The sequence below is a fragment of the Vulpes lagopus genome, chromosome 10 (assembly GCF_018345385.1).
Source record: "Vulpes lagopus strain Blue_001 chromosome 10, ASM1834538v1, whole genome shotgun sequence".
Classification (NCBI taxonomy): domain Eukaryota; kingdom Metazoa; phylum Chordata; class Mammalia; order Carnivora; family Canidae; genus Vulpes; species Vulpes lagopus.
Window position 1 is genome coordinate 76,733,760 of NC_054833.1, and position 20,457 is coordinate 76,754,216.

At 42.8% G+C, this 20,457-nt stretch overlaps 1 protein-coding gene across 10 annotated transcripts in view; it reads right to left on the reverse strand.

The window, feature by feature from the left end:
- Positions 1–20,457, reverse strand: part of FGGY (FGGY carbohydrate kinase domain containing) — a 412,479-nt gene that overhangs the window by 184,810 nt on the left and 207,212 nt on the right. For all 10 annotated transcript variants that reach the window (XM_041771241.1, XM_041771246.1, XM_041771243.1 and 7 more), the window contains one exon: positions 19,474–19,602. In XM_041771241.1, the coding sequence (XP_041627175.1) occupies positions 19,474–19,602 (129 nt within the window). The remainder of the gene's footprint in view (positions 1–19,473; positions 19,603–20,457) is intronic.

The window sequence follows — 20,457 nt, forward strand, 5'->3', positions numbered from 1 at the left end:
TGGGTGGGGGTGTGGGGGGAAGCATTCCTCACTGAGGCATTCCTCCCTCTTTGCCCTGATGAGCCCCACTGACTTGAGCGCTCCTGCATTCCAGGTCCTGCCACGGCCTATCTCAAAAGCCTCAGCGCTTCCTTACATCACATCATCACAGCTGTTATGTGTGTAGTATCTGCGTGTGCCAGGCACTGTTCCAAGTGCTTTGCATAAATTAATTTATTTAATCCCCACAACCACTACTCTGATGCACATCTTGGAGATGATGACTGAGACCAACCAGGTAAAGCAACTGACCCACGATCACACAGGGAGTAGCAGGTCATGGCGTGGCATATAAACTCGGTCTGGCTCCGGAAATCATGCTTTTTCCCAACCATTAGGCTGTTGGAATGATCCACCAGGTTTTGGTACACACAGGTACACATTTCTATTGAATATATGCTCCATGTCTGCGTTTCTCACTCTCGGCTTTCTTCCGAAACTCTGTATTTCCAGGGCAGAATTTTTCAATGATTTAAGAAGCAACTCCCAGTCTACACCCAAAAACCCCTGCAGGCAAGCCCAGACTGTGGCCAAGTCAGTGCGGTCTCCTCCTGAGCTTGCTGGAGCAGTGACTCGGCAGTCCCCTTCAGGGTGGTCCAGAGGCGGCAACGTGTGGGAGGAAGAGAAGCAGCCACCACCTGCCAGGGCCTTTCAACCTCCCAACCTCACAAAGGCCCAGCACAACCTGCTGCACTGTTCCTGGGCAATGTCCCCCAAAGTCAGCCAGTTCTTCTCATCACCCACGTCCCCTCCACATCCTGCCATCTGCCTGTCTACCTGCAGCCCAAAGTCTGGCAGGCCAGCAGGTGTTCCCTGCTTCTACACTCCGTCATCTTTCTATGGGGCTGTGGGTCCTGTCTTATTCATTCAGGCCTCTAACATGGAACAGCGTCAGCTGGTGGCTTAAACAATACACAGTTCTCATGACCTGGTGGCCAGAAGTCTGGCTGAGATCAGGGTGCCAGCATGGTCAGGTTCTGGTCCGCCTTCTTCTCCATTTACAGATGGCTGTCCTTCTGCTGTGTCCTGACAGCAGAGAAACCCCAAACTCTCAAGCCTCTTCTTAGAAGGGCACCAACTCCATTCATGAGGGCTCCACCCTCAGGCTCTAGTTATCTCTCAAAGGCCCCATCTCCTAATACCATCATATTTGTGGTTAGAATATCAACATATGAATCTGAGGGGAATACAGACACTCAGTCCATAGCACAGTATGGTCCAAGGTAGAGACAGAGGGGCTTAGAGTCCTTGGTCATACATACAAGAGAAGGTCCCTGTATTCACATTCCATGGAGAACACGGTAAGTGATGATCTAATTTCAGCAAAGCAGGTTGGAATTCTACTTAACACACTGGTCTGGGAATCTTACTGTTTAGACACCATAGAAGAAAAATATATTACCACCTTTACGCCCAACATGCACCATCCATTGAAAAAGTGGATTTTGAACATTATTTCTCCCTTTCTTGATGACTTATCAGTATAGCAAGGAGGAGGTGGGATGTTAGTTCCCACTAACATTTTTAAGTAACTAATCCAGGCCCGCAAGTGTGTTGAGTTGTAAGGTGCTCCTTTGTATGATAATATATCCTGAGTTCACGCCTATCACATTACTTCTGATTGCCTATTAAATATTAAACTACCCATATCCCCCTACTCCACTCCTGATGGCCAGACCAGGTCATTCTCCTGCCTGCATTCCCAGCACCTTGCACAGGGCTGCATGATGCTTACACTTAATAACTTTTATTCCCTTTGAAGTTTTTAACAAACTTTATCAACAAAGTATAGCATGCATTAAAAGGCCACAGATTTTAAGTACAGACTTTAGTGGATTCTTACAAAGTAAACACACCTACCCAGATGAAACACATCCCTTCATGCACTTTTCCAGACACCGCATCCACCAAGAAAACCACTATCTGGATGTCAAGACCATAGGATTTGCCTGATTTTTAATTTTTAAACTCTTCAGTATGTTTTCTCCGTGCCAGCTTCTGTCATTCATATTTCCAAGATTCAACCATGTTCCTGCTTGCAGCAATCTCTGTGTATTTTTATCACTGAACGAGATTTGATTCAATGACTATATCAACTATTTACTACCGACAGACATTTGAGGGTTGTTTCCAGTCTTCAGCTATTACAAATGAAATTATTCTGTGTATTCTTGTGCATGGTTTTTTTTTTTGAGGGGTGGGGTGGGGGTGCACACCACTGGTGGATAGATGCCTAAGTGGGGCTATGGACTCAGACCGTATGGAGATATGGCCAACTTCTTTCCAGGATGGTGTAGCAACTCCCACTCCCATGGCAGTGCTTCAGCCCCTCGGGTGCTTCACATCCCCAACAACATTTGGTTAATTTTAGCCAACTTGGTGGGTGTGTAGTGGTATCATATCATTGTTTTAATTTTGACTTTCTTAGCAACTAAAGAGGTCAAGAAATGTTTCATATTTTATTATTCATTTTCATATCCTCTTTTCTGCAAAACTATCCAAATAATTTTTACCATTCTCCTGTCAGCATGGCAGGAAATGGTTTGTTGGTTGGTTGGTTTGTTTTCAAACTAAAGTGTAGACATTCTTTATATACTCTGGATACAGGTCCTCTGTTGTATGTATTGCAAATAGCACCTTTCATGTTGTGGCTCCCATTTAGACTCTTTCATGGCATATTTTGATGAAAATAATTTTCTAGTTTTAACATAGTCCAACTTTATCAACCCTTTTCTTTATGGTTGTACTTATACTGATGTCCTATTAAAGGAATATTTTCCTATTGTCAAGTCATGAAGATCTTCTTCTAAATATTGCCTTTAAGAAACTTCATATTTTGCATGTGATATTAGGTCCATAATCCATTTGGAATTCATTTTCATGTATAGGATAAGGGCCAAAATTCAATTTTTCCCATATTGATATCTAACACAGCCACTGTCGTTTTCTCCACTCTTCAGTCTCTTTTTAATTTTTTAATCTTTACCTCTTTTCTCTTCCCACTGGTTCTGCCTTGGTCCCAGCCTTCAATATCTCTTACCTCAGTGCTGTCTTATCCTGAGCCATTAACTTCGTGGTCTCCAAAGTCTCTACTTAAAAACTATTACCTTAAGAATAAAAATCCAAACTCTTTAAAACTCTTTAAAAGGGTTTGCAAGGCCCTTAAAAACCTAGTGTCCACACATAGTTCCTATACGTCTGAACACGCACATGCTAGACAACAGCTATACTCAGTATTCTCATGCTTTTTGGATTTTCATTCATGCTGTCTCCTTCTGCCTCACTCTCCCCTCCCCTACATCCCTGCCTGCCCAAACCTACTTTACCCATTTGATATATTCCTTTTTTGTCTTTTTTATTTATCTTTCAGGTGCCAAATCAATACCATTTCTGAAGGAGAAATCTTCCTGATTAATTCAGGTTAAATGAGTTTAGACTCCTGTAATATCCCATGCATGCTTCTATCCCACATCGTGTTATGACAGTTTACTTGTCTGTTTCTACAATTAGAATGTGAGCTCCCTGAGGGCAGGACTTAGGTTTGTTCATATGCATATCCCTAGTTTTTAGCACAGTGCCTGGCACTTCATCAGGATGTGTGACCTGTTGGTTGAAGGTGGAAGCAAGTATTTTTTTTTTTCACAACCAGCTATTATTTCTTACTGGAAATCTGCCATATTTTACCAAAATTCTAAGTCAACAGTGCTGGGTGGCACCTGAGAACGGCCCTTGGACTTTCCTATAGTCTGTGGATTTTGAGACAAGTGTTTTTTCAGCTTTTGGAGGTCTTCTGTTTTGCCTACTTAACTTCAGGATTCATAGCTCTAAATGGATGGATGAGTTCACTGGATATCTCCACCAAAGATAAGAGATTTTTTTAAAAAAAAATATTTTATTTATTTATTCATGAGAGACACAGAGGGAGAGGCAGAGACATAGGCAGAGGGAGAAGCAGGCTCCCTGTGAAGAGCCCAATGCGGGACTCAACCCCAGGACCCCGGGATCACACCATGAGCCAAAGCTCAGAGGATCAACCACTGAGCCACCCAGGTGTCCCAAAGATAAGAGATTTTAATGAATGTCTAACTTAGAAACTGGATAAATTACTGACTTGAAATTATTTAACAAGTTATTTATTATCTTATTCCAAATAAGAGAAAATTTATTTCAGATAAAGAAGTCACTTTGATGCACTTAATTTAGTAATAGCTAGAAGATACATAAAGAGAATTTAACATTTTACATAACTCTTGCCAAATCAATGGATTTAGAAAAAAAAAAAAGACTGCCAAATTCCGTCTTCTCTTCAAATTCCCTGTCCTCCTTTCCAGGCCCACTGCCACCCTCTTGTTGCAGGCTACCCCTTCTCCACCACTCTTTCCTCTCCCCCAACTAGTGTGTATAGAACTACACAAAACCCTGCTGGCAGTGACTTAGGTAAATGCTCCTTCAATGGCTTGCCAGTGCCTGGGGAAAGAGGGAAGAGCACAGACGTTTCAACATGGAGGCTCCAGGACTGCCAACCTGTGCCCACTAATTGATGTTTATAGCCCCACATTCTAGGAGTCCCTGTTGGACCTCAGAGATTTTGGCCAAATTGAAAAGCTTATCATTTCCCAACCCCGTGTGCCCTCACTTGCGTTATGCTCTATTCAGAATATGCAACATTTCATCACGTCCAGTGGAGAAAATACCTATTGTCTTATGTTCAGTTCAAAGCTACTCGTCTGTGAAAGTAAAGGAAATGCCATTAAAAATGGAGTTGGGCAGCCCTGCAGGAGGAGCTCTCATTCTGGCATCACCAGCAGAAAGAAGGAAGAAAAAGAATTATTCTGCAAGAGAAGACATTTCTTTTCACATGGGAATTCCATCTCCTGATTATAAGAAAAAGTAGGAAGATCCCTCCCTGCTCCAGCAATGACGCACTAATCACCACTTATAGTCAATGAGAAACTGCCACACTTCGAACTCTTATTCTTCTTCAGTGAACTTTTGTTCAAAACAACCCTCCCAAATTGTCTCCCTCCTGCTACAAACACAAGCTCCTCCCCTTTGTTCTCCAGACTTGTCAATGGTTCACCATGTTAACTTGTCCCAAATTGCAACTCCTCTGCTCTTCCTGAATAAACTCATCCTCCTAGTAAGATAACTGGTTGTTTTATTTTTAAGGTTGACACTTCCCATGTCCCTGAAGGAGCACGGTAGCTGATGCTCAGGGGGTTATCATTACTAGTTGTGGGACCTGGAGCCAGCTGTGGGAGTTGATGTCAAGATGACACGTGGAGACATCCAGCACACGTAACTGTCATGCTGAAGTCATCAATGAATGCCAGAGTATCTCTGTCTTTCCCAGGCCTTACTACTGTTTCAACTGAGACTTCTCCCTTTTTCAAATCTCTGTATGACCTGGTCCACATGTTAGCTCCATCTTATTAAATCACTGTCTTCACCACAGTAACTAGTACAGTGCTTAGCATGTTGTTTATAAACAAACCCATTAACTACTGTATATAATCATTCACTTGCTGAGTTAAATACTGGGGTCTGAAGCTACAAAGAAGAATAGGACCAGATTTTGCTGCCCACAAGAAGCTCACAGTCTAAGTAGGGCAGACAGTAATGCACCCATCTTTTTAAGTGTTTCAGTGTTATTGTCTGTGCATTACCTGTAATGACAGAGAGGTGCAGGGGGAAGAATGGTTTGGCCACATGCATTAGGCCAGGCAATCATGTCACAGCACAGTAACGCAGACAGTGCATGAACAAGAGCCACATTATTCGGGCATATTTAATATATTTCACAGAAAGGAGTTGTGTGGGTTTTTCTTTACAACTTTCAGCTGTGAGAGGCCTGATTCTAGAAGGCATGTAAGGCTTTTTCTTCTATTACTGATTCTGCAGGGAGTCCCCCCTCAAGGCTTCACAGTGGGGGAGTCACAGGTTGATAAACTTAAATCCAGAAGCTAAAGTCAGCCCAGGGGCTGGCAGCAATAGATCAATAACCCAAACCATCCTACCAACACAAAATGTAAGAGTCTATGCTTTCCCTAGACCTGTCCATTTGATTAGAAGATTTCCCATGTTTTCAGTTTTAAAAAATATTAGAAACATTTTCAAAACATAACTTTTTAAAAAAATTTAAGAACATTAAAATTTTTTTAAAAACATTTAAATTTTAAAAATTTAAAAAACACCGACATTTTGAAAAATTATTTAAAAATTTAAGAAACATTTGTAAATAAAAAAGTTTAAAATAACTAGGGGCTAGCTCAGTTAACACAGGCTTGGGTAAAACTATATGATGGTAAGAAGGGAAGACCTAGAGTCGGACAGACCAAGGGTCTCAAAATTCCACCAGACTCACTACCAGAGCCTAGGTCAAGTCTCATCTTTCACTTTGTATGGGAGGGTAAGAATGCAGTGGTAAGAATGCACGAGCTACAAGCTTGGGTCCATACTAAGTATTGCCTAGGTGAGTACTTAGATAATGCCTCGCTGGTGGTAAGTATACCAGACCAAGAGCTCTTCATTGCTCTGCTGTAGAAAGAAAAATTTTAAAATGTACTCTTTCCATTAGAGCCTGGATTTGATTTTGTTTTTCTTGGATTATACAGGAAGATACACAACCAACTGGAGTCGAGGCTGCCCTTCAGGCTGTCTTTTAAGATACTAGTCATAAAGTCCTTCATCCCCAGGGGAACCTGCTGAGCAGATTTGGTAGTTGTAGTGGTGCTGGGTGTGGGGATCTGTACTCTAACTTGTTCCTAGGGTGACTATACATACTCAAGCTTGAAAAGCAAATATGGACAGAAGTCAGATACTTTTTAAAAAACATCCATAAATCATTCTAAGTTTAAATTAAAATACTTTTTTTTTTTTTGGATTACTGCCTTGTGAATTCAAATTTTTTTTTTTTTTGGTGAATTCAATTTTCTACAAATGATTGGAAACAACCTAAATAACCCATTCTTTCAAGTCACTTCTCCATATATTTTCCATTCTCTATCTCCAGTAAACAATATTTGCTAACTAAAATGGGAACAGAGAAGTCATGTGGGAATGACTGTCTTGCTACCAACAAAATGAGCCCATATTGAGACGTATGGGCACAGAACATCTTAGGGCTCTGGGAGAATTTCTACCAGTTCAGACTTCAGTGAACGCAGACAAACTTTGCACTTTCTCTGTTTGGATCTGAAGCCAGAGAAGAGATAAAAAAGTGAAGAGAAAGGAGTAAAGATAAAATTCCTTGCACAAAACCCAGTGGCAGATATCAGAGGAGGTATGAGACAGTGAAAAGTAGCACTGCCTGGCCTTGGACCCAGTGGATGAAGGAACAATCGCCTTGAGGTGGAGAAGTCAGAGATGGGGAATAAAGTTTCCCTTCCAGCTACCATTCTGCAGGTTGGGGTAAGAGAAGTTGCAAAGGTAGAGCGCAAAGTACTGGCAGTGAGTGGGTCATTTCTGAATCCCCAGAGTCTGGCAAAATACATATCTGCTTAATTCTGTTGATGTAAGCTTTTGCTCTAAGCTTAAAATGAGATGGTATCTTTATTCCTGGTCATACTGTTCTTTTGGAGTATCACCCATTGGTATTAAAAACCATAGCTGCCCTCCCAAAGGCAAATGCTTGCTGTAGAACACTTGACATAGTTTTCATATGACAATCAGTGCTGAAGAGGCTATTTGTATAGTTAAGGGTTGATCCAACTTAATTGTAGCACCCAAACTCCTTGGCTTGGAATTCAGGGACTTTTACAACTGAGCTTCCAACTGGGAAGAGCTAACACTGGGATGAGCACTCTCATGTGTCAGGAGAAAGCATCTACATAACCACCCAAGGAGGCACCATCATCACGATCCCCATTCACAAAAGAGAAGTCTGAGACACAGAGCAGTTAAGTCACTTGCTACTAAGTGGAAAAGCTGGGAACTCCAGAGGAGTCTGCTTTATGGCTTCTGTCTCCCCACTAGCTGCTGAACTCCTCCAGAAAAAGAACTGAGTCATCAGCACCCTGGTATCCCCCATGCCCAGGGCGATAGCTGAGGCCAAGCATCAACCCAACATATATTTGCTAATTGAATTCGTCTCTACCTTCTTTCTTATACCCTGAAATGTTCCCTCACTATATTGAGGTCTGTTTCCCCAAATGTCACCACTCTGGACTAAACTTTGTACTAGTAGCAACTCTTGATACTTTCCATCACTTTACATAAACCATCTCTTCATAATACTTGGCAGTGCCCGATATATACACATGCTTGCACACACTCACATAAACACATATATACACATGTACAAAGTACACACACGTAAGCAGACACATGTATATACACAGACACTTGTACACCTACATATATATGCATGAAACACAAACATATTCACATAGGCACATTTATGAACATGTGCAGACACATGTTAATACATATGCACACTACATGTGTATACAGATATGTAACAAACATATGCACATGTGTACGAACACACGTGCATGCACAGGTATGTGTGCACGCAACATATAAAAATATGCACATGCATGTTTATAAAGGGGTTTAGGAACTCCCCCAGCAGGATAAAAGCTCTATGAGAGTAGGAACTTATCATTGTTCACCACTATATCCAAAACACCTATGATGATGCCTGACACATTAAAGGAAGATACTACATATTTGTTAAATAAAGGAATGAACCTTTGAATTTCTCTTGCCCACAGCTATCATTCATTCTGTAAATTTATTGAGATCACATTAATCACAGCTAAATATACACAGTACTGTCACACAGTATTCTAAGTACTTTGTCAACATGAGCTCATTTACTCCCAAAGCGACTCTGTGAGGTAGGTACTACTATTCTTTCCATTACACAGTTGGAAAAAGTGAGGCACAACATGCCACGTGACTTCCCAAGGTCACACAGACAGATAGCAAGGGGAACCAGGATTTGAATCAGTTATGTGTTCTTAACTACTGAGTCAGGTTTCCTCTAGATCTTTCATTTTCATTTCATTTGTCCTCAGAAGCCAAATTCTCTCTCATTTTTAAAAAAGATATATTTATTTTAGATAGAGCATGAGCAGGAGGGGCAGAGGGAGAAGGAGAGAAAATCTCAAGCAGACTCTGTACTAAACATGGAGCCTGACATGGGACCCAATCTCACAACCCTGAGATCATGACCTGAGCCGAAACCAAGAGTCAGACGCTCAACCGACTGGCCACCAAGGTGCCCCTTCAGAAGCCAAATTCTGACATCAGAGTCACAGTCCAGAGCATGATAAAGATTAGAGTATGGAAAGGTGGGGTGGGGGTTATGCTGTTGAATGGTACAACTAGAGACTACTGTAAATATTTTATAGTCCAAGAAATTTTCCTTCTTAGTTTTTCCAGACATCGACACTGGCGGCAGGGTGCTATGAGGCAATCCTCAGGATAGATCCCCAGTGTGGAGAAGTCAAAAATCATTTCTCTTCACTCTTTATACTTACTTCTACAAATGCATGGCTAATAGAAAACTGGAGGGAGGAAATTAACCTGGCCTATGGACCGATGGTAAGGAAGCAACCAGCAGTTCAGATGTGAGGCTGCCACCGAGGGGTGATCGCTGGACATGTGCATTTTCCCACCAACAGCTGCTGATGTGCAAGCCCTAAAGTAAATACTGGTACTCAGAAATATCATATGGATGGGAAGCACCATGTGTTCAGTTCCCATGCCATGAAAATCAGTGGACCTTTGGGGTAAGCCTACTTTTGTCAGCAGTGACGCAAGTGCAGTATTAAGACACCAGGCCCCCAACACACACTCTTCTTGTAGTCTACCACCTTAGAACTTGGAATGGGAACTCCTCCCAACAGGTGGCTGGCAGAGGCAGAACCTGGGGCTAGGCTCTCTGTGTGTTGTTTTTGTTCCCAAGATCAGCAAAGGAAAACAGCAACTCATCTCTTCAGTCATCTATTAATACGAGAGAACAAATGGAAACTTCTGACAACCACATAAAGTCCCGGAGCTAATGAGTTGGTAGAGATCCGCCTATAACTGGGGGCTGTGGGCACAGGCACTCTTGTTGGGTCAAGACATTCTGCACTATTTACTAGGTAGCACTTGCTCCCTTGTTTGATGCAAAGGCTGCACCAAAGCCAATGGGAAGCCACAGGAAGAAATCCACCGATGAGGGTCGGAGTACCAGATCCAACCCTTCCTGACCCTATAACCTTAGGCAAATCCTTTCACTTCCAGGGTGACCACTGGCTCAATGATTAAAGAAGGCAAAAAATACCAGGCGGTGGTTTCAAAATGGCAAGTTACACACAGATGAGATTAATATTTACATTAATCAAAAAAGTTAACAGAATTAATATCCTCTTCAATGATACTGATCTCCCCAGGATGCAGCAAAAAAATGGCAAAGATGGTCTAGTCAGCCTGGACTGACAGCAAAATAAATAAATAAATAAATAAATAAATAAATAAATAAATAAATAAATAAATAAATAAAGGCAAGGATGGTCTGGTCAGCCAAGACTAACAGAGTCCCAGAAACCTATGCCACTTTAAATATTCATTATTCAGTCATGTCCCTACTCTCGGCCTCAATTTTCTCAACCACAAAATGGATCTAGAAACACACCTGCCTGGAAGAAGGTTAAACAGAAACTCCATCTTTTGTTCCAGATATTCATGTTGGTTTAAGTATAGGCTGCCCATAAGAAAACCAGGGCAGGTAGGAGAAAACTCATAGGCCCTGGAGTCAGAAAGCCTTGGACCTAGAACCCAACTTTAGCATTTATTAAAATGTCCCTTTGAGTAAGTTATTGCACTGTGATTTCCTTATGTTAAATTCAGAAAACAGTGGTAGCTCACAGTGAGGCTGGGAGCCGATGGTGCTATGAAAGCAGTGAGCGCAACACTTGGCACAGAGTAGGTGTTTATTAAGTGGTAGGTGAAATAAAAATAACTACTTTGAGCTCTTCACAAGGAACCCGAATACCAGGTGTTTTTATTATTACCAGCTTTTGACGGAGACTTATTACTGGTTGTGAGAGCGAAACAAAGCAACTTGTTCATACGTGGCTTAGAACAGCCGGCTGACTTATTTAACAGCCTTCCATAACACTGTAGCATTAAGTGAACTAATATATACACACGTGTACCACAATACACACACATGCATGGATGTACACACACACATACACGAGCGTATGTGTCACATGCTATGTGTATACAGCTGTGTATGGATATATGCACACATATGTGCACACAGTGTGAACACACCCATTCTTTTCCTGGTCTAGTAAGAGCCCTCGACACATGGAATCATTCCTTCTTCCTGCTGTGGAGACAGTGCAGCCTAACAGGGGAAGAGGCACTGACAGATGAATTAGGAGGGCCCAGTTTCTAACTTCAAGTCTGCCAGGAACTTGCTGGGGTGACCTCGGATGACTCACTGGCTTTCTGGGCCTCGGTTTTCTCACCTGCAATTTGAAGGATCTGAGATCAAAAATCTTGGAGTCACCTTTTGGTTCAAAGCCTATGATTGCCTGTTATCCACAGGAGTGAGTCAATAGCTGAAGATGCTGCCATTTCTGAGCAGTGGCTGTATATCCTGAGTCGTGTGGCACAAGAGGGGCAGGATAGGGAGAGCTGGCTGTAGCCCCAAGGCCCCACAGTCCTCCCCACTTTCTGACCCAGAGGGAAAGACTGGTCTCCCAGCTGAGGCCACTGTTTCCTGCAGCCCAGGGCAACACAGCCCTCCGAGAGAGCCTCAGGGCCTGGGGACAAGAACCCAAAGCTATCCTTCCCTGCCCTCCCCATCCTTCTGCCCCTCACCATGCCTGCAGCTGCTAAGGTCCCAGCCAGCGGTGGTTCTCATTAACCCAAACCTCAACTTAAAACAATAAACTCCAAACTCACATTACCAAATTCGTCCTCCCCCACTCTGATTCCCATCCAAGAACTCCCAGAGCTGCCCTCGCTCTATCTGCTCAGGCACTGACACGGCTTTTCTCCTTCCAGATTCCCCAGCATGACTTTATCTGCTCTTCTCTCTCCCTCCATTTCTTACAGACTGTCTATCTCTCTGGATCCACCTTCTCTTTCACACTGGATGGGCTCCCTCCTGGCTAGTCCTGGGCCTGGGCCTGGGCCTGGGCCCTGGGCTCCTCAGCACAGCTCTGGTTTGGTCTGATCTGTCTCCTCGGCAGCTGCCCAGAGCCAACTTGTCCCACACGCTATCCCTTCTGGGTACCAGGTGACACCTTCCACCTCATAACTGGCTTCCTGGATCCCCCCCAACATTCAGGCTCGGAATCCATGGTAGGGGTAGAGCCTATGAGCTTTATTTTTTTAAAGGCTCCCCCATTTCCATTTAACAACCTTTGTGTTTTGATCTTTCCAAATCCCCTCATGGTTATTATGTTCATCAGCTCACTAATTTACTTAACATTGTGCGCTCTATGATGGATGACGGGCATACAAAGGTGAGCATGACTGGAGAGGGGTATGACACTGAAATAGAGGCAAAATGTTGCAAATGGAGAGGGATTCATTTTTTTCTAAGAGCGGGGTTAGCTTTGGAGGAAGTAACACATTACACTGTGTGCTGTCCTGAGTAGGACTGTCCAGGTGACGAGGAGAGACCACCCCAACCAGAGCAAGCAGCAGGAGGAAAAAAGGCAAGGGGGCAGGAGGTGAGTGATGTGCAGACAGGAGGATGGAGCAGGCTTGCCTCTCAGGGAGACAGATAGGGAAGGAATCCTCTTGTCCTTCCCCTCCCCACTCTTCACTCTCACTTTTGTCTTCTTACCTCCTAGCTATTTTTGCCTAAGAGTTAACTGCATAAAATATAAATCTAGTAACAATCTATTAATCAGCAAAACCCTTATTTTGGGTTATTTTTTGGCTACCACAGAAATAAAATGGTACAGAGAAATAATATTGCTGAGGGCGTTTCAGTCTATAGCAGGCATCTCTGTCCTCAGCTCTACTGATGTTGGAGGCTGGGTTGTTATTTGCTGTAGGGGCCATCCTGAATAATGCAGGATGTTTAGCAGTATCCCTGGCCTCTACCCACCACATGGCAGTCGGACAATCAAAAGCTGTCTCTAGACGTGGCCCAGTGTCCCCCAGGGTGGGGTTAAAATCACCCCTGATTGAGGACCACTGATTTAGAGAAACAGAAGATGAGCTTTGGATCGAGTCAAACACAAGATCAAATCTTGTCATGACGTGAGTTATGGGATTATGGAAGTGTTCTGCTTTGGTCTTCAATTTCTTCATGTGCAAGACAGGAAATCACCTTTACTTAGTAGAATTATTGTGAAAGACAAGAGATAAAGTAGGTAAAGGGTCAGATAGAGCATTTGGCCCAGAGAAGGCAAGGAAGAATGGTCATAATGGTAGAGGTGCCAATAAGAGTAGTGGTCCTAATATTTATTTTTATTAAATTGATGCTGATGTTGTCATTGTTGGTATTATTATCAAGAATAAAGCCCAACTGATGTTAAAAAGTTACAATGAGTAAATAAGTTCTGCTTTACCCAGAAGCCATAACGGGGCAAGAAATGTCACAGTTATATTGCCAGACACCACGTCCTCTAGGGATCCTTTTATACTTCTTTGAGTCTCAATTTGGGGCATATTATATGCTTTTCTGAAGCTCTCCACACTTGGTATATATAACTGTCATTGTTTATTCCATGCTTATTTTCACTACTAGACCATAAATTCCCAGAAGTCCAATTCTCTCTCATATTCACCTGACACTCCCATCCCTAGTAGTTGGGTATCAATAAATGATAAATATATCAATAAAATGATATATTTTATTAAGAATTTATTTATTTGAGGGAGAGAGAGAGAGTGTGTGTGTGTGCATGAGCGGGTTAGGGAGCAGAGGGAGAAAAAGACTCCCCAGTGAGCAGGGAGTCCAATGTGGGGCTCGACCTCTGGACTCTGGGATCATAACCTGAGCCACCGACTGAGCCACCCAGATGCCTTAAAATGATATTTTTTAGGGTCAACTTCAAGAGTAGACCAGATTACACTTTAATTGATATGCCATTGCATACAGCAATTAGAATATGTGAGCTCTGGTACCAGAGGCATAGATTCAAATGATTTATCACTTACTAACTGTGTGGCTCTGGGCAAGTCAGGTATCTTTGTGAGTCTCATTGTTTCATTTGATAAGTGGGAACAAGATAATAGTATGTATAAAGTTGCACTGAGAATCAGCACTGCTTCTAGACCATTGAAAATGGAAAGATAAGCAGCTGACAAGTTTTACTGCCCACTGGAATAAACTATGTGTTGCTGTAGGAGGGCAGAGACCAGAAGCTCTTTTTATAAAACTGGTTAAACCAATGCTTCTGCTATTGAGAAAAAAAACAAAAAAAAACAAAAAAAAACAAAAAACAAACAAACAAACAAAAAAAACAAGAATGGAAGAAAGGGAGGGAGGGAAGGAATTCAATTATCCTCATTCTGGTTTGACTCTGCAACTCAGAGTTTTGCCAATTCAACACCTGGCAAAGAATCCAGTATCTGGAAGCCAAGAGCAATGCTAGACCTAGACTCAAAGTATGCGCTTAGCCAACACCTGCTAACATGATGGGACACCAATTTCCAGACATCCAGGAGCGGATCAGAGAGGCCCCCAAACCCAACTCTTTTGCTTCTTGGAGAACTGAGCCAGGTACACCTACCTACTGGGTAGGGATAAACTGCCTCTGTAGTGCGAGGCTATTCTCTACCCCACCCCCCCTCAGTTGTAGCACCTATCCCTCATGGAGGAGATGCACTCATTCGCTTCATTCACTCATTCACTATACATGCATGTGTTTAGGGTCCTCCCTCTGCAAAGCACTGTGCAGGCTACCGGGATGTAAGGGTGACATGACACAGTACTTTTGCTCAAAGAGCTTACGATTAGTAAACGAGACCAGGATGCACACGCAAGACTGGGTGACATGCACAGGCAAAGGGAAGCAAGTCCAAGATACACAGGAACAGAGGAAGGAGGGCTTACGTCAGCTTGAGGGAGTCAGGGAAGACTCCCAGAAGAGGTGGCACCAGAGTCAAGATTTGGGGGATAATCAGGAGTTTATCTCATCAGTTTAGAACAACCGAGAGAAGGGAGACTGAGACAGAAATCGGGTTGTTATTGCCTTTCAGGACAGCAGGGGTGCTGAAGCCAAGAACAGACCTGGAACAAAGTTAACACTATTTTTATAAGCTAGAAAAATATCAGCAGCAGGAGCCCTGGCCAGAACCACCCCCACAAAGAGCAAACAAAGCGGCTCCTATCTTCTGGCTGGCCGCTGGAGAACTTACTAACCAGCACCTTACGAACAAAATGTTCTTTAATCTTTGATTTTTATTCCCACAAAGTCCTTCTTCTTCTTTTTCCAGAATGGGAAAAAGCATGGGTTGAATTTTACTTGCCTCTTTGATCTTTATCCTTCTGTCCCAGGCTCCCTTGAGAATGAGAGCCCAGGGAGATTTCTCCAAAGCAGAGCGCCGACCCCTCCTCCCAGCCAGAATGTAGGGTTCGGTGTAGGTCATGCCGGGTCAGCACTTGAAGAGGCTGTAACTGTCAGGGCCTGCTTGCAGGAGGCTCGCATGGCTTCCGATTCTGATCTCCAAAGCTGGACTCATAGCCCAACATCCAGTAATTTCTTAGCATGGAGTTCATCTACCCCTTTCTTGAGACTGCTTTCTCACTTCAAACTGTACAGAATCTAGAGCAGTGAATCCTGCATTCTGTGACCAAGTGCCAGGCAAGGAGAATCAGGGCACATCTGGGGCAAGGCAGATAGAGCCCAGAAGCCTGAAGTTCTCCAACTGCCTATCCAAAAAGAAGACAGTTTTCCTAGAACACTTCTTACAGTAGTTAACTCAGAGAACTCCCAACGTAGAAGCTCTTACTTTACGTCAGGCATTGTGATTCCAGAGTGAGAAAACCAGAGATGCCTCGTAATAATGTGCCTACTATGTGCCAGCTGCTGCACCAGCTGCTTTACCTACTCACAGCATCAGCTTTCTTTCTTTCTTTTTTTTTTTTTTTTGATTGGAAAGGAATCTGAGCTTTATTCAGGAGGCCAGCAACCTGGGGACATCAGCTTTCTTTTAAAGATTTTATTTATTGATTTGAGAGAGAGAGAGAGAGAGAGTATGAGCAAGCAGAGGGGCAGAGGGAGAGGGAGAAGCAGGACCCTGGCGTCATGACCTGAGCTGAAGGTAGATGCTGAACTGATTGAGTCACCCAGGAGCCCAATTTTTTAAAAAAAGATTTCATCTATTTATTTGAGAGAGAGAGAGAGAGAGAGAGAGAGAGAGAGAGAGAGAGAGAATGAATCTATCCTTAGGGATTATGCAGCTGGATGGTGGATGATCTTCCCAAGGCTCTCAGAGGGCACAGGCAAGGAGAGCAGTGAGAGGAAACATCTGTTCCAGGACTCCTCTCTTCCTGAGACACCCTAGTCCTGAATTAGTTGTAAGGGGAGAGGAGGAAGAATTGGAAAGTACATGAAGGATAAAACTTGGTCAAAATCATGATCATGAAAAAAAAAAAAAAAAAAAACAGGATCATGATTGTCTCACAGTTGCCAAGAGAAGCCCTTCCCAGCCACCACCAGCCCCTACGCTCCACCCTTTAAGAATCTGAGGCCCTCATTCTACCTTGCCACGTCAAGGACTTACTTTTGGAAAATACAAGGGAAACTCACTAACTGAAGAGCATTAAAAAGAACAAAAAGGGCAGCCCAGGTGGCAGAGCGGTTTAGTGCCATCTTCAGCCCGGGGTGTGATCCTGGAGACCCCGGATCGAGTCCCACGTCAGGCTCCCTGCATGGAGCCTGCTTCTCCCTCTGCCTGTGTCTCTGCCTCTCTTCTCTGTCTCTGTGTCTCTCATGAATAAATAAATAAAACCTTAAAAAAAAAAGAACAAAAAGCCTCAGCCAAAGCTTTGAGGGGTAAAATTCCTGTCACTGAACATCTCTGATTTAGGAAAAGAGGTGGTAATTCGGCCGGGGGGTGGGGTCCTGTAATGGCCTGGATTCCTCCCAGGGCAATTCAAACCACACTTTCTGAGTGTCTACAAGTTAGCAGGTACCACACCGTGTGCAGCAAAGAAGTGAAAATAGGTGCTTTGGGCCATCCCTCCAGGAGGTCTGGGAAACTAACAGGAGTCCCAGAGCCTCTGTAGGTGCAGCCTTTGTTTCAGCACGTAGAGGTCCAAGCCTAGTGCTCCACACCCAGGTGGGGGTGGGTGGGAAAGAGCATGATCACTGAAGAAGAAGCATGATGGAAAAGGATTCCCTGGCTTCAAACATGGTAGAGGATGCCAGGATTACTAGGGGACAGGAAAACTCGCTGTCTATCTAGACCACAAGTTCTTTCTGTGCCTGCTCTCTGAAACCAAAATCATGTCATTCTAATCAAAAGCACACATTGCTCTCATTGAAAAGTGAGGGAAACACCCTTGCCTATACTCAGTATTATCTACCATTCAACCAACCCGCATGTATTACTGGCTGTTTACAGTTTCTCAGGCATTGTGTTAGATCCTGAGCACACAAAGATGAACAAGAAAGACACATTTGTAGACTGATGAGTGTCTGGAAGTCCATGGACTATGTAGAAGAACTAGATACTTTTATTTTTACAGGATACTGCTGCATCAGGAAACACAAACTTCCACTCTACAGGTTAAGGCCATTTCATCTTATTCTTGCCTTAATGGGACTGTATTCATTTAATAAATTTATCAAGCACCTACAGGAACCTGGTCCAGGGCTTGTGATACAAGAGTAATAATATAATGCCCTCAAGGAGCTCATAGTCCATTAGAAAAGACAAGCAGATAAATCAGTAATTACAACCCAATGTGATCATTTCTCCTTGAGGGGTAGGTAAAAGTGGTGAAAGAAGCACAACTTAGAGATTTTTACAATAAATCTGAGTGCTCCACAGAAGGCTATGCAGAGAACAAAATGTCTGCTATGATTTTCAAATTAGAGTAGAAGTTAGCCAGTGGGAGAAGTAGAGGACTGATTGGTCAATCTGGGAAGAGAAATACACATGTGTTTACACAGACTGGCTCCTGGGAGCACAAGTCAATGTAAGTATTTCAAAGATACCTCTAGGCTCTGATATGAAGCATGGAATAGAATAGAGTTCAAAATTTCTTTGACTATGATCCACAGTAAAAAATTCATTTTCATCATGGGTCAGTGTGTACATACACTACACATAAAATATAAACATAAGTTCCATAAAAACAGTGTTTATTTACCCTTATTATGTGACATGTGCTCTGATGTTTTCTACTCTAGTTGAATCTATTCTGAAAACCCAGTGGTCATGACCTACTACACTTTACACGTGACCTACAGATTGCATGAAGTCTTAACCATCATTAAAACAACAATAACATCACTGTTAGAAAGAAAGGCTAGGGAAAAACATGGCTATAATGGAAGTAAGAGATATTGAGAATGAGAACCAAAAAAAAAAAAAAAAAAGAAAGAAAAGAGAAAAGAGAAAAGAAAGGAAGGAAGAAGGAAAGAAAGAAAGAAAAAGGAAAGAAAAACAGCATTAAGGATATAGAGGAGAGAGTCATTACATTTGACTGTAACCTCTGTCTTACTGTCCACCTTCCTATTAAAACTTGTGTAAGAGACACCTTGGTTTGGTTTGGTTTGGTTTTAAATTCACTGTCCCCTTGGGGTACCTGGATGGCTCAGCAGTTGAGCATCTGCCTTTGGCTCAGAGCGTGATCCTGGGGTCCGGGATTGAGTCCCGCATCAGGCTCCCTGCATGGAGCCTGCTTCTCCCTCTGCCTGTGTCTCTGCTTCTCTCTCTGTGCCTCTCATGAGCAAATAAATAAAATCTTTAAATTCACTGACCCGAAGCACCATGTCTAGAACACAGTTAAGTGTTCAACAGGTCTTTGAAATAATGAATACATTTGAATGTCATATGTGAGAGTTATTTCGGAGTTGAAATCAAGACTACACTCTAATTGGATGTAAGATATAAGCCAAAATTATGAAAATAAATCAATTAGACTTGTAAGGATTTTGGAGTACCTTTAGATAAAAACGTATAGATAAGTACACTACCACCATATGTGCTAGTTGGAAGTTAACGTATCTTTTTCAAATTTCCAGTAAACCAAAGAACCATCCAGATATTGATTGAGATCATTTTTTCTTATTATTCTGTATGGAGAAATTAATAAAACTATAAATTCTACTTTGATAAAAAGTTCTATAATTCTCTCGAAATGCCTAACTGTAAAAAGGCTTTTCATTCCCACATCTTGAATCACCAGCCCTTGATCCCTGCTTTAAAAACAGAAAAGAACTGTGTTCGGCTCTGAGGTATATTCCGTTTGAACCTGGTGTCGTTCATGGATGCAGAGTGAGAGTTTACCTAGGCCTCCCGCGTGTGCATCAATAAGTGGAGCTGCCACGGCAATTCCAGCAGGAAGGCCAAGGTCTTTGGCTGCCTCTGGTGTGAGCCCATTTCCAAGAGAAGCTCCAGGAGGCAGCACTTGGTTTCCTGGGTAGACAGGAGAAAAAACAAACACCCGTCAGTTTGAAAAACACAAAAGCAAACATCGGGTTTTCTTATGAGTATCTCTCAGCTCCCTCCCCTCTCTTCTGCCTTTTCTCAACCCCATCATGATAAAAACCATGCACCCACGAACAGTCCTTTTGCTCATTTGGTGACTCAGGTGTATGTCCTTGGTTCCTATGGGTCATGATCTGTGGTACTTTACAAAATCAAAAGAAGGCACCTTTCAAATTGGAGAAAGATTCCATTCGTGGGAAATTTCAAAAGATATAAACACAGTGGACTCTTAAAGACAAAGCTAATATGGTTAAATGGTTCCAAATGGACTTCTTAACACAGCAGCAGCTCTATCAGCATACCTTACACACACACATACTTGTCCATACACAGATATTCTTAAGGAGGTTGAGGACATTTACATCGTGTATCCTTCCTGTGAGGGGGAAAAGGCAGGGAATTATTTTATCCCAATAAAAAAATCTCTTGAAAGTTTTTCTCAGGTGGAAAAGCAAGCCCCGTCTAAACCTTGCAAGCTTCACAAGGGTGCAGGGTGTCTGGTGGCTCAGTCGGCTAAGCAAGTGCCTTTGGCTCAGGTCATGATCTTAGGGTCCTGGGATCCAGTCTCAAGTCAGGCTCCCTGCTCAGAGAGGAGCCTGCTTCTCTTTCCCTCTACCCCTCCCCACTGCTTGTGTTTCCACTCATTCTCTAATAAATGAATAAAATCTTAAAAAAAAAAACAAACAAACTTTACAAGCCTGCTACTTGCACAACCACAGAATACAATCTGAATGGCGTTCTTTGGAGTTGTGCAATGCAGTGACCCTGATATTTCAAGTGACC